General features: G+C 42.0%; 1 protein-coding gene across 2 annotated transcripts in view; it reads right to left on the reverse strand.

Annotated features, from left to right (window-relative positions):
- IQCK (IQ motif containing K) overlaps window positions 1-27,137 on the reverse strand; it is a 120,868-nt gene that overhangs the window by 38,601 nt on the left and 55,130 nt on the right. Inside the window, exon 8 of one of the 2 annotated variants that reach the window (XM_032836176.1) lies at window positions 20,661-20,773. The exons of the other annotated variant lie outside the window; for it this stretch is intronic. Coding sequence (XP_032692067.1) covers window positions 20,753-20,773 — 21 coding nt within the window. The 3' untranslated portion in view covers window positions 20,661-20,752. Of the gene's footprint in view, window positions 1-20,660; window positions 20,774-27,137 lie in introns of those variants that run through there. 2 annotated transcript variants of the gene reach the window in all.

Here is a 27,137-nt window from a genome sequence, read left to right on the forward strand (position 1 = left end):
CAAGCAGCAGGAATGGGAGAGGGAGAAACAGGATTCTCGCTGAGCAGGGAGCCCGATGCACGGCTCCAACCCAGGACCCTGGGATCATGACCTGAACCAAAAGCAGACACTAAATGACTAAGCCCCCCAGGCCCCCCTATAGCGTAACTTTTTAAAAAAGATTTTTTACTTTCCACCAACATACAATGTACTACCAGCCCCAGGGACACAGGTCTGCGAATCGTCAGGCCCACACACCCTACAGCACTCACCACAACACACCCCCCCACAACATCCACAGCCCCACCCTCCACACCCCCCCTCGCAACCCCCAGCCTGCCCTGCGAGACCAAGAGTCTCCCATGGCCCCCCCATCCCATACTGCCTCACCATTTGTTGAAGAGACTGGACATTCTTTCCTGCTTTGTCGAAGATTAGTTGACCATAGAGTTGAGGGTCTATTTCTGGGCTCTCTATTCTGTTCCATTGATCTATGTGTCTGTTTTTGTGCCAGTACCATACTGTCTTGATGATGACAGCTTTGTAATAGAGCTTGAAGTCTGCAATTGTGATGTCACCAACTTTGGCTTTCTTTTTCAACATTCCTCTTGCTATTCGAGGTCTTTTCTGGTTCCATATAAATTTTAGGATTATTTGTTCCATTTCTTTGAAAAAAATGGATGGGATTTTGATAGGGATTGCATTAAACATGTAGATTGCTTTAGGTAGCATAGACATTTTCACAATATTTGTTCTTCCAATCCATGAGCATGGAACATTTTTCCATTTCTTTGTGTCTTCCTCAGTTTCTTTCATGAGTACTTTATAGTTTTCTGAGTACAGATTCTTTGCCTCTTTGGTTAGGTTTATTCCTAGGTATCTTATGGGTTTGGGTGCGATTGTAAAAGGGATTGACTCCTTAATTTCTCTTTCTTCTGCCTTGCTGTTGGTGTATAGAAATGCAACTGATTTCTGTGCACTCATTTTATATCCTGACACTTTACTGAATTCCTGTACAAGTTCTAGCAGATTTGGAGTGGAGTCTTTTGCGTTTTCCATGTGAAGTATCATATTATCTGCGAAGAGTGATAGTTTGATTTCTTCTTTGCCAATTTGGATGCCTTTAATTTCTTTTTGTTGTCTGATGACTGAGGCTAGGACTTCTAGTACTATGTTGAATAGCAGTGGTGATAATGGACATCCCTGCTGTATTCCTGACCTTAGCGGAAAAGCTCAGTTTTTCTCCATTGAGAATGATATTCGCTGTGGGTTTTTCATAGATGGCTTTGATGATATTGAGGTATGTACCCTCTATCCCTACACTTTGAAGAGTTTTGATCAAGAAAGGATGATGTACTTTGTCAAATGCTTTTTCAGCATCTATTGAGAGTATCATATGGTTCTTATCCTTTCTTTTATTAATGTATTGTATCACATTGATTGATTTGCAGATGTTGAACCAACCTTGCAGCCCTGGAATAAATCCCGTTTGGTCGTGGTAAATAATCCTTTTAATGTACTGTTGAATCCTATTGGCTAGTATTTTGGTGAGAATTTTCATATCTGTGTTCGTCAACAATATTGGTCTATAATTCTCTTTTTTGATGGGGCCTTTGTATGGTTTTTGGGATCAAGGTAATGCTGGCCTCATAAAATGAGTTTGGAAGTTTTCCTTCCATAACTGATGTATTCTTAAAGTTTGGATGGACACACAGAGTGTGGGTTCCTTTAGGGAGGAAGTAAAATGGGGGAGGAGGCTTTCACTTTTTACTTGGTATTTTTCTGGACGGATTGTTTGGGATTACAATGAACATATATTGATTCAGGAATACAAGTGTTTCAATTTGTTTCAATTTTAAGTAACAGGCTGCTGAGAGGCAAATAAGAGTTCTTTAACTTAAGAATATCTGATGAATTTTTCTACAATCCTTTGAACACTCAATCACCTAATTCAACAAACAGCAACACCCATTTCCTTCATCATTCCGGAAGCCTACTGTTGTTCTCAGGATTCTGCTGACCAGTTTAGGGTGATTTTCCTCTGTCTGGCGAGAGACCCTTCATCTTTTTTCTTGATTTCCTTCATTTCAAACTGAGGACTGCTGTTTGCTAAAGTGGAATACGGCAGCCTTGTTAGTTAACTTCTCATTACCAGGAAAGCCTCGATCCCTAGAGAAGGCTTTTGTGAGCCCTGGGGAAAGCATGCACTCATTGAACTGGGCTAATCCCGGTCATTATAGTCATGATTACGGAATCAATTTAAACAGCAGTGGTTGTGCCAATCAGCAAATACCGTAGAGTGCAGTGTAATGTTTAACACATAAACAATTTCATTGCTTTACAAAAAAAAAAAGCCTCCCTGATGAGTGGCTTCCTATTTTTACTTCTTTAAATCACCACATGGAGTCCATCTGCTTTCCAAGATAGGCACACTGAGTGTTATATACATTATTGTGTACTTGACTTTGGGTTAAGTCCAGAAAGAAAACTCCATTATTTGGATGTGAATTTCTTAAAAGATGCCCATGAACCAATCAAAATCTCCTAATTATCTATTATTCTGATGAAAGCCAACAGGGTACTGTATTGGTTAAGAGAGCCAACTCTGGATCAGAAAGCCTGAAGTTGAATCTCAGCTCTTCATAGAACAAGCTAAGGAACCTGGAGCAAGTTACTTAAACTCTCCAAGCCTTGATTTCCTCATCTGTAAAATGGGAATAGTATAGATATTTCCCTCACTGCGTTGGTGTTTTGAAAACAAGATGAGATATTATCCGGTCCATAACAAGCCCTCACTGTGTTAGCAATTTCTTTCTTTCTTTTTTTTTTTTTAAAGATTTTATTTATTTATTTGACAGAGATCACAAGTAGGCAGAGAGGCAGGCAGAGAGAGAGGAGAGAGGAGGAAGCAGGCTCCCCGCTGAGCAGAGAGCCTGAAGCGGGGCTCGATCCCAGGACCCTGTGATCATGACCTGAGCGAAGGCAGAGGCTTTAACACACTGAGCCACCCAGGCGCCCCTAGTTAGCAGTTTCTTAATTCAACTAATAAAATAGTAAGGGGTGGCTCTGTTGGTTGAGCACCCGACTCTTGGTGTCAGCTCAGGTCATAATCTCAGGGCTGTGGGATCGGGCCTCAGGTCAGGCTCCACGCTCGGTGTGGAGTCTGCTTGGGATTGTCTCTCTCTGCCCCTCCCCCCTTCTAAAATACATACATACACACATAAATATTTTAAGAATAAGAATTCAGCTCTGAGATTGCATCCTTCAGTAACATTGTGAGGTTGCTGGTAGGACATGGAGCCAACTGGCTGAAAAGCCAGTGATTCATAAAACTGGAAGTGAGGCCTCTTCCCAAGGGTTTGCAAATGATTGAATACATAAATGATTTTGAAATTATATAACTTTAGGCAGTGTTCAGCCAGTAGAGGTATAAGGGCTGTAGGATGGTGACTGCAGGCAGGAAAGAAGAGAGGGGCCACTACTGGGACTTGGAAGTTACCCTTCCTAGATCTATACTTCTGAATTCCTCTTAGCTCAGTTGGTTTCCTTGCTTCTTGGCAAAACAGACAATAACATAGCAATGACTACTTTCTCTGGATGAGTCCCCGGAGTTTTTCTAATGGCTTTGGGGAAAAAAACTTTCAGTATATTACAGTTCCTGGAAAGATGCTGCAGAAACAACAGAACAGGCAGCCCTTCAGCAACGTGAGCTAGAGTGACCCTCCAACTCGGTGTGAGCTGCCTCAGAAGCTTCTTATCACATCCTTGCCGTGACTTGATTCACTCATGATTATATTGAAGGATTTTGTACTCGAGAAAAGTGGATTTCAACATGAAGGAAATAAATGTTTGCAAATTCTCTTTCAAATACCTAATGGAATATTCAGAGTTTCCAACTCTCTCATAAATTCAATTTTCTCTCTGTAAGTAAGCTTTGTGATTTCTTCTCAGATCTTTGGTGAAATGAAACAAAAGTTAGTTTCTCATTTGGGTGGTTATGAGTGTTCCTATTGTGTTGGGAAACTAATTATAAAAACCTGTAGATATCACATATTTCCTGGTATTGTGGAGGTGTCCCAGATAGTCATCTGTCGTATGACAGCATGTCTCTTAGGAGCTGCTTGGGGCTTTCAGGGAGGGAAAGAGAAACATTCTAAATGTTCTAGAGAAACATTTTTTAAAACGGTGTGTTCATCACATTAGCGTGTGGTAAATTCACTTCAGTGGGTTATAAAAAGCATTACAAAAAGTCTGACCCAATAGAAAATACCAGATATTCCTTTATCATTAAGGACCTGCTTTATCTCTAAAAAAAAAATTTTTTTTCCCTCTCCAAGTCTATTTTATCGGATGTTCCTAATGCAAGACCACCTTCCTTTTGGTTGGTATTTGTGTTGTATTGTCTATCTTTCTCCACGTCTTTACTTTCAACTATTCTGGGTTATTTTGTATTACCTGTAACACAGAGGCAGATTTCTTTGTAATCCAATCTGAAAAATCACAAAAGCTCATTCTATTTACATTTCTTGTGATCAGTAATACATTTGTACTGATCTTGTTTTTAATTTAGCATGTTCTTATGTCTTTTTTTTTTTCCTTTCCTCCTTCTTATTGTATTGGATTTTTTGAATTCCATTTTTCCCTTCTACTGCGTTGTTAGTTCTTATTCTACTTTTTCTTGAATATGTTGCTATCATGTAATAAACGACTTAAAGTAAAAAATGAGTCTGTCCAACCTCCCCTCAAGCAGTTACGGAACTTAAGAACACTTTTAACATCCCACTCTCAACTCTCGTGATTGCTGTCCGGTATTTTAGTTTCATGTCCTTTATCCCTCACTGGTGTGTGTATATGACTGTGGTGTGTGTATGTGTGTGTGGTATGTGTATACATATGTGGTGTGTGTATTTTGTATACATATGTGTACATGTTTACATGCACCTATGTGTATACATGCACACACACTATACATATATGTATGCACGTGTGCATGTACATACATGTATGTGTGTTTATGTGCATATATATGTGCATGTGCGTCCATGTACATATATTACATAATAGTCAATGTATATTTTGATCTAGCAGCTTCCCCTTTCACTACTGTTTCTTGCATTCTACTCCCACTCCTTCCTTGTAGATTCAATTTCCTTCTACCTCAAGTACATCATTTAGTGGTTCTTTCAGTGAGAAATGTGTTTCAAAATGTATTTCGCCCTTGCTCTTGAGTGTTAATTTGGTGAGCATATAAGGCTCTGTTGAATGTTACTTTCCCTTAGGGTTTGAAGAGGATACACATCACCGTTTTCTGGCGGATGCTTCTGCTGATGAGAAGTCTTGATCAGTCTCCTAGTTTTTCCCTCGTAGGAAATCCTTTCGAGAGAGCCATAAGGCTTCCTCTTTGCTTCTGGCATGCCATGGTTTAACCAGGTAGCATTTTGCTGCGGTTTTGTCTTTATTTATCTAGTTCGGGATTTGTGTTTTCTTTAGCTGGGATGTTCTCTTGCCCAGTAAACAGAGCTACTGGGCAAGAGAGTCTCCCTGCTCATTCTGTCGTCAGCCTCTGCAATTCCTACTAGACTCATGTTTGACCTCCTCGTTGTCTCGACTGCTTTCCCACATTTCCCACCTCTACCTCCCTGCTGCCTTCTTTCTCCCAGATCTCCCTGGATAGCAATTACTCCTCCAGCGGCGTCTGTCTGCTGCTTAACGCACACCCAAAGGATGGCCCGTGGATCAGCACCATCAGCAGTACCTGGGAGCTCATTAGACATGCAAATTCACGGCTTCCACCCAACACCTATTAAGTCAGAACTGAAGAGAGTCTGAGTTTTAACGAACTCTCCAGATGATCCTGATGCTTACTGAAGTTGGAGAAGCATGACTTTAGCTTGTTCACTTAATGGTTTTCATTTTTATAGCTTATACTTAGTTCTTTTTCAAATCTGATCCCTTTTTTTCTTATTGCCCTGTTGTTTCAGTGAGGTTTATATTCTTTAAAAAAAATTTTAGTAGATCTCTATAATCATCTTAAAAATACTTATTTCATAGTCTCAAACTGTCACGCTTGAGGCCTTGGATTTTCCAGCTGGTTTTACTCACTGACTCCCCCTGCCTCCATTCCTTGTTGGTTTATTTTTTATTACGAGCTCATAGTTAGTGAGAGCCTTAGTTCTTTTCTTTTTCTACGTTCCTTCCTTCCTTCCTTTCTCTCTCCTCCTATTTCTCCCTCCCTCCCTCCCTTTCTCTCGCTCTCTTTCTTTCTGGCCTTAGTTCTTTTTTTTTTTTTTTTAAGATTTTATTTATTTATTTGACAGAGATCACAAGTAGGCAGAGAGGCAGGTAGAGAGAGAGGAAGGGAAGCAGGCTCCCCACTGAGCAAAGAGCCCTGGGATCATGACCTGAGCTGAAGGCAGAGGCTTTAACCCACTGAGCCACTCAAGCGCCCCTCTTTCTGGCCTTAGTTCTAATTCTAAGTTTGCCCAGGTCCGAGATCATGTTTTTTATCCAAGAGTCAATATAAGTTTATTTTTTCTAAAGGTCAGATTATTTTTGTCTTATTGGCCATATAGTCTCTGTCCCAATGGCTGTCATTAAAGCAAAAAAGCAACCAAAGACAATATGCATTTAAAAAATGGGCCCAGCTGTGTTCCAATAAACTATTTATAAAAATAGAGGGCCAGATTTGGTCCATGGGCTGTAGTTTGTCAGCCCCTGCTCTGATCCTTGAGTAAGCATTAGAACTGCAGCCCCCCGATTCCCTCAGTGCTCCTTCTGTCTTTCTGTATGTATCACATAACATTATTATTGCTTTAATTCCCTAACATTACCTGATGCTATTGAGATCATTTAGGGGACTTGTTAAAAATAAAACTCCCGGGCTCTTGCCTGGCAGGTTCTGATTCAGTCTATGTGACATGGAACCAACAAAATATGTTTAGCAAGAACCTCAGGTAATTTTAATGATAAAGGTTTGAAACTCTACTCTAAGGACAGAGAACGTGAAGAATGAGTTCAGTGTTTGGAGACCTACTGATTTACCATGTGTACATTTTCTGTCTCAGTTCTTACACAATGCCATGTCGATTGTTGCAAATTCTGACAATCAGAGTCAAGGATGGCTCAGGCTATTAGCGTGTGGTCAGGAGACAGGGTCTGTATGACTCATGAACAGCAGCTGCTTTTTGGTGGGGTAGTCTCCTCAGTGCAGTTCCAGAAAGGCCTTCTCCCGGGAAGCCACACCTATTTTGTACCGAGGTTCCTTTAATAATAAAGTCATATCCCAGTACATACTTGGAAAAAGCAGAATTTCCCCACAACAGCTCAATGATGACAGTTGAGATAAAGTTCATCCAGCTTTTCTTGTGGGTACTTGTTTACCCACATAATCAGGGAATGATTAAGTTGCAAAAGCATTTAAGGGATTCGATGAACTTTCCTATGATTTATAAATTACAGCCATGTGAACGATGCCAAAGATGGTATTACTGCACAATGCTTTGATCTCTTTGTTACCGCTGATACCCGGAACTGACATTTATGTAGTTATAGCTGCCCAGATGTTTCTAATGTGCAGTCAAGGTTGAGAGGCACTGCTCCAAAGTATGGACACTTAACCCCTCCACCAGTGACTCTCAGAGTGTGATTCTCAAACGAGCACCATTGACATCTCTTGAGAGCTAGTTTGAAATGTAAGTTCTTAGGCCTTATTCCAGTCCTACTGACCCAGATTACTCTGGAGTTGGGGCCCAGCAATCTGTATGTTAACATGCCTTCTAGAAAATTCTGACATAGGTTTCAGTTTGAGAGCTATTGCACTGTGCCCCCAGTGAATCCCAGCACTCTGGATCCCTGTCCCTTTGAAAATTATACCACTCTTCTCATTAAATGGGGGAGTCTATCCACCCCCCTTTTGAATCTAGGTGAGCCTCATGACTTGGTTTGACCAATCGAAGGTAACTGAAGTGCTGAGCAAGTTTCAGAGTCTAGTCCTCAAGAAGGCTTAAGGCTTCCATTTTTGGGGCTGTTTCTTCCAAAATGTAAGGAAGCTGGTCTGACCCACTGGAGGATGACAAGCCACGTGGAGGAGAACTGAAGGGCTCCAGATATGTGTGTGAGGCCAACTTGGACCTTCCCAGTCCAGATCACCTAGGCAGAGAATACCATGATGTGCTGGAAAGGTCCATCACAGCTAAGAAGTGCCCACTGAAGGCGGTACAGATGAGGCTGGAGTACCAGACCCAGAGCCCTGGAGTGGAGCTACGTGGGGACATCCCACAGTTGAAGCTCCCGATTGTAGTGTTCACCATTAAACACACCAGCCGAATGCAGCCCCATGAATGAGTGGAGGAGAAGTAGCCGAGGAACTAGACAGTTAACCCACAGGACTGTGAAAAACAATGAATTGCTATGGCTTAAGTCACTAGGATTTAGCAGCAGAAGGAATCAGATTATAGCTATACAACGTACCCACTCACTTTGCTTTGAAGGGAAATTGATTAGCCTTTTATAGAGAAAGACTCCAGAAAAGCTGTGAATTTGGCGGGTATTAATTGCCACGTGTGCCCCCACACACCTCGTACCTGTGGCTGGCTTCAGGGGCATTGCCCTTGGCAGTCACACACAGCTTAGAAGGGCCTCACGTTGTTTTAATACTCTTGCTATCATCATCTAGAAATTCTTAAAACTTTGAACAAGGGGATCTGCATTTGTATTTTACACCAGGCCCTACACATTCTGTAGCCAGTCCCACCAGTACGTGGCTTCCTCATTTACTCCTCACAACACCCTTGGAGTTTGGTTTATCGGCCTCCTTCTTATATCTGGGATATGTTGCAACTGAGCAAATAATAAGGGGGTTTTTCAGACAGTCTGGCAAGTTGGCAAAGCATTTTCTGGGCATCTTAAGAAAAACCCACTTGCAGATATAGTCCAGAGTATATTTAAACAACCACAGGACGAGGCAGGGGGAAGGGGAAGGGTCTGGCCTGGGAAGCTAGGCCCCAAGCAGCCTAAACTCACTATTTATAGTGCTGTGGCCTATTTTGGCCTGCTGGGTGGCCCTGAAAATTGCCCTGAGAACTGGGCCTGGGAACTGATGATGAAAATCAGGTGCCTTCATTCTGCGGTATGGCTGGAATCACACTGAGCACAAAGGTCTTTTTGATGAGCTCAAGGACATTTGCAAAACAGGATTTTCTTTGATAGGATTTTTCTTTGACAGGGAATAAAAAAAAAATTAAGGCAAATCATTAGGAAACAATCAGGAAATATTAGGGGAAAAATGCACAGATCAGATCAAGGCAATAAAGAGCTAACCCTTACAAGGCCCTAACCATGTGCCAGGCTCTATGCTGAGCACTTGACTTGCACCATTTCCTTTATACCCTTACATATAACTCTGTGAAGGCAACACTATTATTAATCCCCATTTTACAGGAAAGAAAACAGAGGCTTAGGAAAATTAAGTGATTTCCTGAAGGCCACAGGGTTGATGAACCAGGATTCAAACCCACATCATGGCACTCCAGCTACCAGCTCTGTTTCTCAAACTTTCGCATGCAAAGACTCACTGGGGCATCTTGTTAAAATACAGGTTCTGATTCGAGAGGCCTGGGGTGGGGCCTAGATTCTGCATTTCCAACCAGTTGGAAAGATTACATATTTATTTATATCTGTTTACAGTCTGTTGCAAGAATGCAAGCTCCCTGAGGGCGGGAGCATGGTCTCAGTCCCTGCAGTATGCCCAGCATCGAGACCAATGCCCGCCTGCCACATAACAGGTCCCCAATAAATACTACTGAATGAATATCAGTGAATGAATTGATCTCATTGTAGAGCATACTTGCTTAACCTTGATGCTATACTGCCTTCAAGCTTGCCTAAAAAATTGCAAAGTATTAAAAAAAAATTGTCTTGAACAGGAGTTGTAGGCAGCCTATCCTTTACAAAGAAAATGTGACCAAGTTGTCTGCCATTGTCTCTGTGCCAGATGCCAACTCTCTTCACCTGGTCCATATCATACATCATCCAGAAACGACAACCAACCCCTGCCTGAGAACGGAAGTGCTGCTTGAAATGACACTGGCTCACCTGGTTGGGTGGCTGTTCCCAGAGGGAAGCCAGAGAGATGGCTAATGACACACACAAAGGGAGGAAATGCACCCCCCACCGCCCCGCCCCTGCCTCCAACAGCTGCACCAGGAGACACCCCTCTCTGGAAAGGAGGAAGAGGAAGTCAAGAAAGCTGTAACGCTGACGGACAATCTGGGGAAGCCAACACTCACAAGAAAGCAGAAGGAAGAAGGCTGGCCCTTCAAGTCACTGATTGTTGGACTTGCTGAGGAAACAGAAATCGACACCAACACCTAAAGCTTCCCTCTTGCCATCTCAGGGCTCACTTTGGGTTGGGAGGATTTTGAATGATAAAGTGCTTGGTCAAATTTCTACCTGCCAACTACATTAGTAGGATTTTTTCCTTCAAATACAAATGCTCAGAGTAGATGTACGTGTGCTGATGTGGAAAGCTATTCTCAATGCTAAATGAAAGGCAGGAGGCAAGCTATAGAGTGTGAGCCTAAACTTATAAAAATAGATATCCCATGTTTATTAAAAAACCCCACAATATAATATATACACATAAATGTTCATATATACAAAAGAAAAATATTAAAAAGGCGCATTCCAAACTGTTAACAGTGGTTTTGCCTGGGAAACAGGTCTGGAGTTGGACAGGAATGGAGAGTTCCACATTTAAGTTTAAAGTACTTGTTATGGACTGAATGGTTTCCCCAAAATTCATATGTTGAAGCCCTAACCCCCAGCGTGATGGTATTAGGGGTTGGTAATTAAGGTTAGATGAGGTTACCAGGGTAGAATTCTCAGGATGGGATTAGTATCTTCACAATAAACTAGAGAGGGGCACCTGGATGCCTCAGTCGGTTAAGTTTCTGTCTTTGGCTCAGGTCATGACCTCGGAGTCCCAGGATCGAGCCCCGTGTTGGGTTCCCTGCCCAGCGGTTAGTGTTCTTCTCTCTCTCCCTCTGCTCCTCCCTCTACTCGTGCTCTTACTTGCTCACTCTCTCAAATAAATAAATAAAATCTTTAAAAAAACAAAAAGAAGAAGAAGAAGGAGAAGAAGAAGAAGAAGAAGAAGAAGAAGAAGAAGAAGAAGAAGAAGAAGAAGGAGGAGGAGGAGGAGGAGGAGAAGAAATAATCAGAGAGCTTGTTCTTTCTTTCTCTCTGCCATGAGTGGACACAGCAAGTAGGCAGCCATATGCAAGCCAGGAAGGGGGCTATCGCTAGACACGGAACATGCCAGCACCTTGACCTTGAGCCTCCCAGCCTCCAGAACTGAAAGAAATAAATGACTGTTGCTTCAGCCACCCAGTCTGTGGCATTCTGTTAGAGCACCCCAATCTAAGACATTAATTTTTTTTGGCTTTATTTTTTAATACAATGGATATCTGCTATTTTACAATAAAAATATCAACAAAAGACGTTTTTTTCATACAAAGACGGTCATTCCTTTCCATAACCACACTGACAAGGTCCTCCTTGCAGTATGTCCTGAGGTGGGCAGGCGTGGTTGTAAAACCACCTCTTGTTTCGTATGATGTTTGCCCCCGACAAGACACCCTCCTCTCACTTGCTCGGAGGTAAGGACTGGATCAGGAGCTGCCCTGTAATTGTATCCTTGGCGCCACACCTCAGCTTGCCTTGTCCTTTCAGTTACATCAGTGTTTACTTTTTGCAAATATGCTGACTTAACCCATCCAGCAGAAGACCGTGGTCTCCAGTGATGCCCAGTTCTGCCCGCATCCCCACTGTCTTGGGAAGGTGCGAGTTTACCCCACTTCTCATCTCCTGCTTGTTGGCGTTCCGGTTTCTCTTACACATCAGGCAGTCTTCTAAGAGCACCCGTAAAATTGACAGAAAAAGACTGCTCTTTCCATTTGCTCTTGAAAACCTCTCTCATTGGTTTAGGAAACAGAACCTCTGGTACTTTTCAAATAAGAAAGACATGGAGGGATTGTTACATCCATATTGATACTGTTCATTTCTGTAGCTAGAGTTCACAGGACGCTTTCTCATGGGTTGCCACCAGAAGATATTTTGATCCTTATGATAACCTAGTGAGCTAGACTGGACAATTGTTATTATTCGCAACTGAAAAAGGAAGAGGTTGAGATTCCAAGGGTCATGATTTGTCCTGGGTCACCCAACTGGTAGGTTGCAAAGTGGATTCCAACTCCTTGGTGGGTCTTAAACCTGACTACATGTTAGCGTCACTTGGCGGTGGGGGGTGCATAAGGGGGGCGTCTTTTAAAAACTGCCCATCTCCTGTTCTCATCCTGGTCCGTTGAACAAGAATCTCAGGGGAATGAGACCTTGGGTATTAGAATATAAGAATAAAATCTTTTCAAGGATGACCCTGATACATGGTGAGGCTTGAAACCATTGCAATCCGCGGGTATAACTAAGACAGTCTCCTGTTAAACTCAGGTGTGTTAACTCAACAACCAGGACTGAGAACTCCCTCTTACTGGGGTGTCATAGTGGCATGCTGCTCGACAATAAAAAGGAAGAGGTTACTGATACACATAACCACGTGGAAGAATTTCAAATGCATCAGGTCCAGTGAAGGAAGCCAGACACAAAGGCTATGTATTTTAGGATTCCACTTTTCTGACGTTCTGGAAAAGGCAAAACCAGAGGAACAGAAACGGATCAGTGAGGGTCAGAGGCTAGTGGTTGGGGGCAGGGGTTAAATATAGAGGGGTAGCCTGAAGTAATTTTGGGGGATGATGTAAATGTTTCTGTGCCTTCATTATAGGAGTAGATATACTGTATACATTTGTCGAAATTGAAAGACTATACACTACAAAGGGTAAATTTTACAGTGTGTAATATATATCTTGATAAACTCGATTAAAACACATATACGCACTTGGGGCGCCTGGATGGCTCAGTTGATTAAGTGCCTGACTCTTGAATTCGGCTCCGATCATGATCTCAGGGTGGTGAGATAGAGCCCAGAATCAGGCTCCATGCTGAGCACGGAGCCTTCTTGGGATTCTCTCTCCCTTTGTCCCTCCCCACCACTCTCTGTCTCACTCTCTTTAAAACAAAAATAAACCAAAAAACACACGCACACACAGAACGAGATATTATTACACACACACAAAAATGGCTAAAATGAAAAAGACTGACCATGCTAATTACAGGTAAGGACATGGAGCAATGAGAACTCTCCTACATTTCTAGTAGGAATGCAAAATGGCTTTGTTGTTTTGTTTTTTAAAGATTTTATCCATTCATTTGACAGACAGAGATCACAAGCAGGCAGAGAGACAGGCAAAGAGAGAGGAAGGGAAGCAGGCTCCCTGCTGAGCAGAGAGCCTGATGCGGGGCTAGATCCCAGGACCCTGAGATTATGACCTGAGCCGAAGGCAGAGACTTTAACCCACTGAGCCACCCAGGTGCCCCCATTTTGTTTTGTTTTTAAAAGAGAGATGCGGTTCTAAGGACAGTCTGACCTGGGCTTAAAACTCTGGTCCTACCACTTGCACTGTGTGATGTTGGGCAAGTCAGTTAGGGTTTCTAAGCCTTTGTTGGTTCATCTACACATGAGATAATAGTAGTACATACCTGCTTACTTTACAGCATCAGTATAATGCATAAAGGAGATAAAGTTAGTAAGTGCTTAGTTTGGTGTGTGGCACGTAGCAAGTAACCAAAAATGCTAGATTTTGCTATTCTTCCCCCACCCCCAAGATTTATTTATTTATTTTGAGGGAGCGAGGTAGAGAGTGAGTGAGCACAGGAGCAGGGGAGGGGCAAGGAGAGAGGGAAGGAATCTCAACCAGACTCCCCACTGAGCTGGAACCCTGATACAGGGCTTGATCCCAGGACCCTGATATCAGACCTGAGCTGAAATCAAGACTTGGCCACTTAACCAACTGAGCCACCCAGGCACCCCTAGATTTTGCTATTCTTAATTTTGCTAACATTCTTCTGTTATTGCTGCCTCTGAGTTCGTCAAGGGACAGAGGAGCTCTGTTTGTAAAGTACCCAGCCCTATTCTTGGCAAGGAGAAGATACTCAATACATGTCTGTCATATGAAAGAGTCAACAAATGGAGTCACACACATCAACGGAAGGCGTAAGGCCACTATTTGAGTGGAACTGGCAGAAGGGTTGAGAGCAGCCATCCTTGGGAGCATTCCATTTCAAATGCTAGGGGCTGATATCGGAATCCTCAGCCTAAGACCAAGACCTCTACAATGTTGAGAAGGTCATGAGTTTTATTCCACTTGATCACTGGGGTTTGTACAGGTGGCCTTGACCTCCCTAACAGTTTATAAACATTCCCCATGTGTTAGAAAATGCTCAAAACCAGTTTCACCACGTAGGATTCACAAATACCTCCAAGACAGCCCAACAGAAAGGGCTGTTTGGGATTGGATCTTCGGGTTGGGAAAGTAAGGTGAAAGAGACTGAAACTATATCCATAGGCCAGCAAACGCCAAGAGGATTCCACAAGATGATAAATGTTTCCACGTGGAGTTGCCACTAGAGGAACCCAGGGCTGAGACTGCTTATCAAACCACAAAGGTCGCGACCAGCCCCTCGGAGGCAGAGACGTGGCTGTGCACCATCAAGAGGAAAACTGGGGGTAATTTGATGCAGTGCCCCATTTTCAGCATTCCTTTTACACAATACAATGTCTGACTTTTGCCAGCGAAGTCTGCCCACCTGCCAGCACATATCAGCTCTCAGAAGAGAAATTCCAAACGAAGAAAATCTTTTCTGTCCAATACTCAGATGAACTAAAGATACCCTTTGGCTGATGCTGTCCTTTCAAGCCTGTTTGAGGGATTGTAATTTCCCATAGCACACTTCATTTCTTCACATTATGAGGCTTGGTGCAGAGGTGGCTCACGAAGGCCAATGCTAAAATGAATACATTTTTCTCAAGTGTAATCTCTGGGGGATTAATGAGCACAGCTGTTGAGTTCAAGGATCCTGGGACAAAAGCACCTCCCCACAGAAATCCCTGTTTAAGTGCCTGCATAAATCCCAGAGAAGGGCTTTGAAAATGGAACAAAAACAATTTGTTCTTCTTTGTTTTTGAATGGCCTCATTAGAGAGATCATTTAAAGGATTCAGTTATTCACTAAAATATTTATTATGTAATATATGCCAGCCAATGTTCTAGGGGCTGGGGATACAGGATGAACAGGTCAAGCAACCTCTATCCTCCTGGAGCTCGCTTTGGTTAGGGTGACAGGCAATGGATAAACAAATGAATAACTAATATAACGTCAGGTAACTAGTAAGTGATGGGCAGAAAATAAAGCATAGTAAGAGGCTGGAAAATGATGAGTGGGTGCTATTTTAGAAAGGGTAACCAGGAGAGACATTTAAGAGAATCATGAATGAAGCAAGAGAAGATACCATGGTTGAGAGTTGCCAAGTACAAAGAACAAACAGCAAGTGCAAAGGCCCTGAGGCAGGAGCATGCTTGGTGTCCCTGAGGAACTCCAAAGAGGCCACTAGCTGGCTTTCGAAAAAGATGCCCTGGGGGTGCCTGGCTGACCCAGTCAGTAGAGCATCAAACTTCTGAACTTGGGGTTGCTTGACTTCAAGGGCCATGTTGGGCATGAAGCTTACTTTAAAAAAAAAAAAAAAGATGTCCCATGAAATAAGATGGAACCAGTAAGACTAATAAAATAATAACAGTAACAACAACAGCTAATATTTATTGTGGAATTACTATGTGCCTGACACTGCATTAAGGCCCAAATGTGGACTAACCACCTGATTCCATCTTAATAGTCCCGTTTTATGAGCAGGAAACTGTCATTCAGAAGTCAACCCACCCAAAGTCATCAATAACCTGATGTACAGATTCAAACAGATCTGTCTGCTGGTACAGTCCATATTATTAACAAATAGCCATAAGGCATGTTTTACATAGAATAAAACAAGTCCTTCCACTCAGCCACAACTTTCAAGAACAAGAAAGTTAAGGCTACGGGGCGCCTGGGTGGCTCCTGGGTTAAACCTCTGCCTCCGGCTCAGGTCATGATTTCAGGGTCCTGGGATCGAGCCCCACATCGGGCTCTCTGCTCTGCAGAGTGCCTGCTTCCTCCTCTCTCTCTCTCTCTCTCCCTGCCTCTCTGCCTACTTGTGATCTCTGTCAAATAAATAAATAAAACCTTAAAAAAGAAAAGAAAGTTAAGGCTAATGATGAGACCTTCAAGTGATCTTTCAAAAACAATTTTTTGGGGGGTCACGCCTAACAACCCAGCCAGCTGCCCGAAATAGACAAACATTTCTCTTCCTCTGGGTAGAGAGCCTCAACTTGGAATTGCTGCTTTCTGCAGAAAAATATGGGAGGAACCACAAAACTTTTTCTTTGTGTTCTTGAAGCGTCTTTTCACAGTTGCTTGATTTTTATCTTGGGCTGTTTTCATCCCCCATTTCCTACCTAACTATATAGGTCATCTCTAAATAGAAAGGAGTGGTTTTTCGGGAGGGAAAATATCAAGTTAAATCAAATCAAACACAGTTGAACACCCATCTCTTTCTTTTTCTTTTTCTTTTTTTTCTTATTGTGGTAAAATACACTTAACACAAAATTTACCACCTTAACCATTCTTAAGCATACAGTACAGTGGTATTAAGCCCATTCACAGGACCCTTTGCATCTTGTAAAACTAAAACTCCATAACCACTGAGCCCTAACTCCCCATTTAACCTCTCCCCAGCCCCTGGCAACCACCCTTATTCTTTCTGTCTTTATGATTCTTACAGTACACGCCTTTTTGTGACTGGCTTATTTCACCTAGCCTTATCCACATTGCAGCTTACGACAGATTTCTTTCCTCTTTAAGGGGGACTAACATCACTGCACATGTATACCACACTTCCCTTATCCATTTATGTGCCGATGGACACTTGAGGTGCTCCCACATTTTAGTCAGGGCCAATACTGCTATGAACACGGGTGTACAAATATCTACTTGGGACCCCACTCTCAATTCTTTTAGAATACATGCCACTTTTTATTTAGAATCTTCAGAATTCTCTGAAGAGGGAAATGCCAATATTTCTCCCCTGCCTTTTAAATTGTCAGCCGATCCGATGGGTTTTCTCTAGTGAAGTTTAACACATGTGCTGTGAAAGGCTTTCTTTGTTCGTGAAATCAAACCGTTCTCCAAATGACCCGTGGTCTATTATTTCTTGTTAATTAAGACTGTAACAGGAGAGCTATAGGCAAAATAATCAAACTTTCTTATAACCTACAATATTATTTGAGCATAAATACCTAGATCTTTTCTAAACACACACACACACACACACACACACACACACACACACCCTAAAAAGGCTCATGAGGCCAAATTTGAGCTAAAGAGGAAAAGGGTACAGAAAGTATCATGGTTGAATATAGATTTCCAAGTCTTCATTTAAATAATGTTTTTATTCTTCTGTAAAAACAATATATTCTTTGTATATAATTTGAAAAATAGATAAAAGGAGAGGGTGAAAACATCCCCCTTATCCTACCTCTGAACAACTACAATATTATTTTATATATTTGTTTCTATGGACTATCTACATGTCCATATATTTTTTTAAGATTTTATTTATTTATTTGACAGATCATAAGTAGGCAGAGAGGCAGGCAGAGAGAGAGGAGAAAGCAGGCTCCCCGCTGAGCAGAGAGCCCGATGCATGGCTCGATCCCAGGACCCTGGGATCATGACCTGAGCCAAAGGCAGAGGCTTTAACCCACTGAGCCACCCAGGTACCCCTACATGTCCATATTTTTGACATAATTATAAATAATCTACATATGAGACATTTTATTCTTTCTTCACTTAATATACTATGGCAATCTCCATCTTGTTACTATCCTCTGTTTATTATTTTTAGTGTTGACATAATATTCCATTGAGTAAATGCCCAGTATTTATTTTATAATTACTATATTATTGAATATGAATGGTTTTATATTTTACTTGACCTAAAACTTGCTGTACACTTTCAGGAAGAAAACTCTGATTTTTGGATCCTAACTCGGATTCTGGTAGAGCTTCTAGATTGTATCACAGAGACAGTCTTCACTTATCCAGTCTCTAGCTATCAGAAATGGCCAGGAGATACCTAGGCCAGTGGGATTAAAAGAAATAGAAAACAAGTGGCCACTCAGTCACCATTTCCCAGACTTCTTCTGGCTTCAGAGGTCTGCTGTATTGGCAGCAAATGGTACTCCCTGAAACAGAGTTGTGCAGTGCACAACACACAACCGGACACATGGTTTCACCTGTTTATACCCTCCTGCAGTGTTCCATGCAACTTCAACATCCCTAGACATACTTCATGGCCCCAATCTCTTACTACTTCTTTTTTTTTTTTTAAAGAATATTTATTTATTTGACAGAGAGAGAGAGAGGGGAAAAAAAAGCACAAGCAGGGGGAGCAGCAGAGAGAGAGGGAGAAGCAGGCTCCCCACTGTGCAGGGAGCCCGATAAGGGGCTCGATCCCAGGACCCTGGGATCATGACCTGAGCTGAAGGCAGACTCCCAACTGACAAGCCACCCAGGAGCACCTGTCTTACTTCTTCTTCTCTTCACTGTCCCATCAAGACCTACACCAGGGTACACTTGTATATATTGCTGGTGCATGCTGGTCTCTAGCCTCGTTAGAGGGCAATACAGCAATAACTGGCAAAACTCTGGAAAAAAAAGTGCTTACTTTTCAAACCATCCATTCCACTTCTAGCAATTAACCTTATAAAAGACAGTCAGGTAAGTGTGCAAAGACATATGAACAAGGACATTTTTCATGATATGTTTTCTGTAGGAGAGAAAACTAGAATGTCCAACTCTGGTTAAATAAATTATGTATCATGGTGCCACTATAATTTGTGAGACGGATCTTTGTGTACTGACAAAGAAGGAGGTTCCCGATATATCACTATGGGGGAAAAGCAGGCACAAAACAGTTTTGGGTTTTTTTTTTTAAGATTTTATTAATTATTTGACAGACAGAGGTCACAAGTAGGCAGAGAGGCAGGCAGAGAGAGAGCAGGAGAAGCAGGCTCCCCTGCTGAGCAGAGAGCCCAACTCAGGGCTCAATCCCAGGACTCTGGGATCATGAGCTGAGCCAAAGGCAGAGGCTTTAACCCACTGAGCCACCTAGGCAACCCCACAAAACAGTTTTTATCATCACAATTTTGCTTTAAAAAATTCCTCTATGGGGCGCCTGGGTGGCTCAGTGGGTTAAAGCCTCTGCCTTCAGCTCAGGTCATGATCTCAGGGTCCTGGGATCGAGTCCCACATCGGGCTCTCTGCTCCATGGGGAGCCTGCTTCCTCCTCTCTCTCTCTCTGCCTGCTTCTCTGCCTACTTGTGATCTCTGTCTGTCAAGTAAATAAATAAAATCTTTTTTTTAAAAAGTCACTTTAAAAAATTCCTCTATGAACAGGAAAAGTTCTAGAATGATGAATACATTAAAATTTTTAAAGAAACTTCTATGTATTTTCCTTTTTTCCACAATGGAAATGTATTACTTAAACAATAAAAATAACAGATATGTTTTAGAAAAACTTCTCCTTGGGTTAGGCTTCCCCTCTCCAGCTAAGGGCAAGTCGATATAGGCCACAGTCCTCTGGGACAAACTGGAACGGTTTCCCTGCATGAGTGGACCCAGATTTTTATTTTGTACCAATATCCTCCTTCATATGCAAGCAATCAAGAGTCTAGAACTTTCTGTCTTGAAAATGATCATTGTCAGGACTCCAGATTGTGACAGAAACCTGTATGAAGAGACTCACTGGCACTGTTGAATCCAGGGCTCCGCGGCCTTCAAGGCTCAGCCCTCTCCCGGCTCCCAGCTCTCTGGCCTCCGCATTCTCTTTTCCGTCAGATTCTTCACTCAGTGGCAAGACCTTTGCGGATAGCCTGGCCTCCCAGCTAACCCCCAGGCAAAGCAAGCTGCTCTGTCTCAACAACTCCTATGAGACTCCCACATACCTTTCACTAGGTATGATGGATTTAAGTCCCCTGCCCATCATGAACCAATCCCTGTAGCCAGAGGGAGGCAATATTCTAGTGTCTGGGGACAGATGGGGACTGTCCCATTCTAAACCTGTACTCTTTGTTCACAGCTAGCTGTTTCTCCTGTGGGGGGGGGGTGCCTCATCCACCCCAGCTCGTGGCACGACAGACAAAGGTATAAAGGCACAGATTCTCATTGTTCTCTGCAGGTGGAAATCAGGATCGCCAGTCTTTTTTTTTTTTGCAAAGCCACAAAGGGGCTGCCAGAGCAACCCTGCACTGTATTGTTCACCAAACGAACAAAAGCAGCGATGATTGATGGGCTTTGCGATTGTCAGCCGTCACAGTGCCTGGAGGGGACGTTGATCCTGGGAGCGGGGAAGATTGTATGCCATGCTGGAGTCTAGGCTGAGTTAGAGTAAAACAAAACAAATAGGCAGAAGGCATAAAACACCCGAAGCTTATTTGGACAGAATCAGTATTCAGTGGATTTCTCCGGTCTCTGCCTCCTAAATCATTAAAGAAATTTCAATCCTTATGGCCCATGGGAACCTCATTTGAACTTCACAGCAGAGCAGAGTTTTCTCTGTTCTGGGTTACCTGTAACATCCTGTGTTTCAGCGGCAGAAGAGCACCATTGATGTGGTAATGCAGCTTATCACCCGCCACACTTCAGAAGGGAGAGAGCTCAGAGGACCGACTTCATTCACAATATCCAGACAGCTTTTTAAAAAAAAACATTCAGTTTTGCATGTTGAAACAATCTGGCTTCCTAACTGTTAATCTAGTATTTTGGAAAGAAGGAACAAGAGTGTGTTTACTTTTACAGACATGTTTAACATCTAGTAATAACTACCAGGAACCTATTTCTGGGTTTGTATTTTTTAAAAAAGATTTTATTTATATATTTGACAGAGAGATCACAAGTAGGCAGAGGCAGGCAGAGAGAGAGGAGGAAGCAGGCTCCCTGCTGAGCAGAGAGCCCGATGTGGGGCTCGATCCCAGGACCTTGAGATCATGACCTGAGCTGAAGGCAGAGTCTTAACCCACTGAGCCACCCAGGTGCCCCCAGGAACCTATTTCTAAGGCTAATCATAAAGTCATGGCTACTGGGAATGGTTCACTACACGTAGCTTTTCATACTGTGTGACGTTTCTTTTAATGTGGTCGGTTAAAATATATTTTTATGAGATGTCCAGCTAATTTTATGTTAACAAGTAAGAATATCAGATTTCTGGATTTTAAAACTTCCTGTCAAGAATATTATTCAGTCTTAAAGAGGATGGAAGTTCTGACACACACGACAATATAGATGAATCTTGAGGATATTATGTGAAGTGAAATAAGCCAGTCACAGAAGCACAAATACTGTATGATTCCACTTCTATGGGGTATCTAGGTAGTCAAACCACAGAGACAGAAAGTAGAAGGGTGGCTGCCAGGGGCTGAGGGAAGGGGGGCATGGGGAGGAGTAATTGTTTGGTAGGGACAGAGTTTCAGGTTAGAAAGAAGAAAGTTCTAGAAATGGATGGTGGTGATGGTTGCACAAGTGTGAATGTACTTACTGTCACTGAACTGTACAACTAAAAAAAGGTTAAAATGGTAAATTCCATGATATATATAGTTTACCATACAAAACAATTTTGTGGGGGGCTCTATTTTCCCCTCATGGTGTTCAAGACAGTACAAGTAAAGGTTTTCATTAATTGCAAACCCTTCACGGTAAGTGCAATAAGACTACACGGGAGTGTGTAAGGAGAGAGGGTTTGTGTGAGTGCTACCTGTGACAGAACACTAATTCCTGAAAATCCTTTTTTCTCATCTTAGGATGTTTCGCTGTTACTCACAGAACCAGGCCAAAAATCAAGACCTTGTGTCAGAAGAACACATGGTTAAAATGTATAGAATTACTTGCTTTGTATTTTTTCCCCATAATTATTCATCCATTTGCTTACATGCAATTTACATAACATAAAATTCACCCTTTTTAAAGTTCACAATTCAAATTCGGTGTTTATTCACAGTTGTACCACCATCTCCATCACCTAATTCCAGAACATTTCCATCACCTTAAACAACGCTGTTAGCAGTCACTCTCTGTTCCTCTCTTTCTCCAGTCCCTGACCGCCACTAATCTGGTTTCTGTCTACGGCTTTACCTATTCTGGACATTTTATTTAAACGGAGTATGTGACCTTTTACGTCTGGCTCCTTCTACTTAGCATAATGTGCTCAAGGTTCATCCAACCCGTAGCGTGGATCAGTACTTTGTTTCCTTTTTATGGCTGAATAACATTCCACCATATGGATGTACCACAGTTTACGTATCCATTCATCAGTTGGTGGATGTTTTGTTTCCCACATTTTGCCTATTGTGAATAATGCTTCCATGAACATTCATGTACAAGTGTTTGTATGGACAGATGCTTTCAATTACCTTAAATATATACCTAGGAGAACGACTGCTGAGTCATGGAGCAGTGACTCAATGTTTAGATTTTTGACAAACGGCCAAACTGCTTTCCAAAGTGGCTGCACCATTTCCCATTCTTGCCAGCAGTGTGCGAGCCCTTCCAAGATCTCTACATTCTCGCCAACACTGTTATTGCCTTTTGGATCTTAGCCATGCCGGTGGGTGTGAAGTAGCATCTCACGGTGGTTTTGCTTTGCATTTCCTACATCTTTTCATGTGCCTCTTGGCCATTTGTGGATATTCTTTGAAGAAGTGTCTATTGGAATCCCTGCCAGTTTTGTAATTGGGTTGTCAGGCTGTAAGAATTCTTTTTTTTTTTTTTTTAAGATTTTATTTATTTATTTGACAGGCAGAGATCACAAGTAGGCAGAGAGGCAGGCAGAGAGAGGAAGGGAAGCAGGCTCCCTGCTGTGCAGAGAGCTCGATGTGGGGCTCGATCCCAGGACACTGGGATCATGACCTGAGCTGAAGGCAGCGGCTTAACCCACTGAGCCACCCAGGCGCCCCTGTGAGAATTCTTTACATATTCAGGATATTACACCCTTATCTGATATATGATTTGCAATTTTTTTTTTTTTTCCATTCTGTGGATTGTCTTTTCGTTCACTTGATGGCATTCTTAGAAGCCAAAAACCTGGGTTTGGGATTTTTGGGTTTTTTTTTAAGATTTTATTTATTTATTTGAGAGAGAGATTTATTTATTTGAGAGAGAGAGAGAGTGCAAGCACAAGCTGGTGGGGGGCAGGGGCAGAGAAAGAGGGAGAAGCAGACTCCTTGCTGAGCAGGGAACCTGATAGGGGGCTTGATCCCAGGACCTTGATATCATGACCTGAGCTGAAGGCAGACAATGGACTGAGCCACCCAGGAGCTCCAAAAGTTTGTGTGTGTGTGTGTTTTTTAAATATTTATTTGTTTTTATTTTAGAAAGAGAGTGGAGGATGAGAGAATGGGGTAAAGGAAGAAGGAGAGAGAGAGAATCTCAAGCAGACTCCCCCCTGAGCATAGCGCCCAATGTGGGGCTTGAGCTCACAATTCTGAGATAGTAACCTGAGCCAAAATCAAGGGTCAGACACTTAACCAACCGAGCCACCCAGGCACCCCAAGAGCAAAAAATTTTTAATTTTGATGAAATCCGATGTATTTTTCTTCTCTTGTCACTTGTGCTCTTTGCTATGTAAACTGTTGTTTAATCCAAAGTCAGAAAATTCACACCAATGTCTTCTTTTTAGACTTTTATAGTTTTAGCATTTTCATTTAGGTCTTTAATTTTGGATTAATTTTTGTATATTGTATGAGGTAGGGGGTCTAACCTTATTCTCTTGGATGTGGATATTCAGAAGTTCCAGGACTATGAGTTGAAAAGACTATTCTTTCCATATCAAACGGTCTTGACACTCTTGATAAAAATCAATTGGCCATAAATGGAAGGGTTTATTTCTGTACTCTCAATTCTATTCCATTGATCTATGCCTATCCTTAAGCCATTAGCACTCGATTACTATAGTTTCATAGCAAGTTTTGCAATAGAGAAATGTGAGTCCTCTGATTTTGTTCTTTTTCAAGACTGGGCTCTTCAGGGTCTCTTACATTTTCATACAAATTTTAGGATCTGCTTGTCAATTTCTGTTAAAAAATATCAGTAGGGATTTTTTTAAAAATTATTTTTATTTATTTACTTGACAGACAGAGATCACAAGTATGCAGGGAGGCAGGCAGAGAGAGGCGGAAGCAGGCTCTCCACAGAGCAGAGAGCCCGATGCAGGGCTTGATCCCAGGACCCTGGGATCATGACCTGAGCCAAAGGCAGAAGCTTTAACCTACTGAGCCACCCAGGCGCCCCATCAGTAGGGATTTTGAAAGAGATTGCACAGAATCTGCAGATCAATGTGTACTGTCATCTTTACAACATCAGGTCTTCCAATCGATGGACAGAGGCTATCTTTCCACTTGTTTGGGTCTTTCTAAATTTCTTTCGGTGATATTTTGTAGTTTTCAGCATATAAGTCTTGCACTTCTTTTGTGAAATTTCTTCCTAAGTTCTTTTTTTTCTTTTAATTTAATTTTCTTCTGTTAGTGTCCCAAAATTCATTGTTTATGCACCACACCCAGTGCTCCATGCAATACGTTCTTTTTGATGCTATTACAAATGGGATTCTTTTATTAATTTCATTTTCAGATTGCTCATTGCTAAGTACATATAAACATGATTTTTTTTTTTTTTGTATACTAATTTGGTATCCTGCAACCTTGCTGGACTTGTTTATCCTACTTTTTAAATTTTTTTTTTTAGTGAATTACTTAGGAACTTCTGTATAGAAGGTCATGTTTATATAGAGAATAGAGATAGTTTTACTTCCTCCTTTCTGGTTGGAATGCCTTTTATTCCTTTTCTTTTCTTTTTTTTTTTTTTTTTTAAGATTTTATTTATTTATTTGACAGAGAGAGAGATCACAAGTGGGCAGAGAGGCAGGCAGAGAGAGAGGAGAGAGGAGGAAGCAGGCTCCCCGCTGAGCAGAGAGCCCGATGTGGGGCTCAATCCCAGGACCCTGTGATCATGACCTGAGCCGAAGGCAGAGGCTTTAACACACTGAGCCACCCAGGCGCCCCTTTTATTCCTTTTCTTGACTAACTTCCTTGGTTAAAACCTCTAGTGCTGGGCGTCTGGGTGGCTCAGCAGGTTAAAGCCTCTGCCTTTGGCTCAGGTCATGGCCCCAGGGTCCTCGGATCGAGCCCCGCATCGGGCTCTCTGCTCCATGGGGATCCTGCTCCCCCCTCTCTCTCTTCCTGCCTCTCTGCCTACTTGTGATCTCTCTCTGTCAAATAAATATATAAAATCTAAAAAAAAAAAAAAAAAAAAGCCTGTTGGATTTTGTCAGATGTTCTTTCTGCATCCATAACATGGTTTAAATCAATCTGAAATTAAGGAAAGTCATACTGCATTCTCTTTGTAAAGACTTTGTTCAATGTATAGAAGGCTATGGTCTCCCTAATTCTTTCCCAGCCATCCACAGTTAACAACTTTTGTCAGATTGCTCCGTTTCCTTTCAGGTAATTTCCTATCCTATGTGTGTGTATGTATGTGTGTGTGTGTAGCTGTCCAAAATATATGTTTTAAAAAAAAAAGATTTATTTATTCATTTGAGAGAGAGCGCATGCGCACATGTACAAGTTGGGGGGGGAGCAAAGGGAGAGCGAATCCTGAAGCAAACTCCCTGCTGAGCACATTGAGCCCTGCATAGGCTCAATCTCAAGACCCTGAGATCATGTGACCCGAGCCAAAATGGGAAGTTGGCCGCTTAACTGACTAAGCCACCTACACAGTACACGTTTTAATAAAAAATGGTATAATTTATATACATATATGAGTGTGTGTGTGCTATTTCTTCTTGAGATACCATCTTGTTCCCAGCTGATATTCCAGCATCCCATCTTTCTCTTTTTTTCTTTTTTTTTTTTCCCATCTTTCTTTTAAGGATGAGATCAAGTCCCTCCTTTTTTTTGGTGGAAACTTCTGAGTTTATATATAACTTCTTTATATATAAACTACATATCAGACATCTTTCCTTCTAGTAACAACTTAGGATCTTACCCCCCTACTTGGCACTCTTCAGCACATATATACGCATATGTGTGTGTGTATACACACAGAAGATGTTTGGATTTGAACAACCCAAACTCTCACACAGTATACACTTACCCCTACACACCTTTTGTACCATAAGAAATGTTCCTAGCTATTGTGTGATGATGGTGTTATAACCAGTAAAATTTTGAGCCACTTTGACATTTTTATATGGTAGGGTTTGCTTGTGAATGAGCTGAATTCAGCTGTCATACAGACTACAGACAGTCCCCAACTTAAAATGATTACATTTTATACAATGGTTTGAAAGCCATATGCCTTAGTAGAAACTGTACTTTAAATTTTTTTTAAGTTTTTTTTTTAAAGATTTTATTTATTTATTTGACAGAGATCACAAGTAGGCAGAGAGGCAGGCAGAGAGAGAGAGGAAGAGAAGCAGGCCTCCTGCTGAGCAGAGAGCCCGATCTGGGGCTCGATCCCAGGACCCTGAGCCGAAAGCAGGGCTTTAACCCACTGAGTCACTCAGGCGCCCCTGTACTTTAAATTTTGAATTTTGATCATTTCCTGGGTGAGTGACACGCCGTACAATACTCTCGTGATCCTAGGCAATGGCAGCGAGCCCCATCTCCCAGCCAGCCAGCCTATCACCAGGATCAATAACCAATACAGTGATGACCATTCTGTACCCATACAACTATTCTATCTTTCACTTTCAGTGCAATATTCAATAAGTTCCACGAGCTATTCAATACTTTATTATAAAATAGACTTTATAGCGGATGATCCTGCCCAACTGTCAGCTAACGTAAATGTTTTGAGCACGTTTATAGGCAAGGCTAGGCTATGATGTCCAGTGGGTTAGGTGAGTTAAATGCATTTTCAACTTACAGTATTTTCAATTTACAGTGGGTTTATCAGGATGTTGTCCCATGACAAGTAGAGAAAGATCTCTCTGTTTTTCATGCTGTGCTCATAACACAGGCCCCTGGGTGTGAAAGTCTTACTGCATGGGAGGATCAGGGACAGAACATC

The sequence above is a fragment of the Lontra canadensis genome, unplaced genomic scaffold (assembly GCF_010015895.1).
Source record: "Lontra canadensis isolate GAN:19392208 unplaced genomic scaffold, GSC_riverotter_1.0 scaffold91, whole genome shotgun sequence".
Classification (NCBI taxonomy): domain Eukaryota; kingdom Metazoa; phylum Chordata; class Mammalia; order Carnivora; family Mustelidae; genus Lontra; species Lontra canadensis.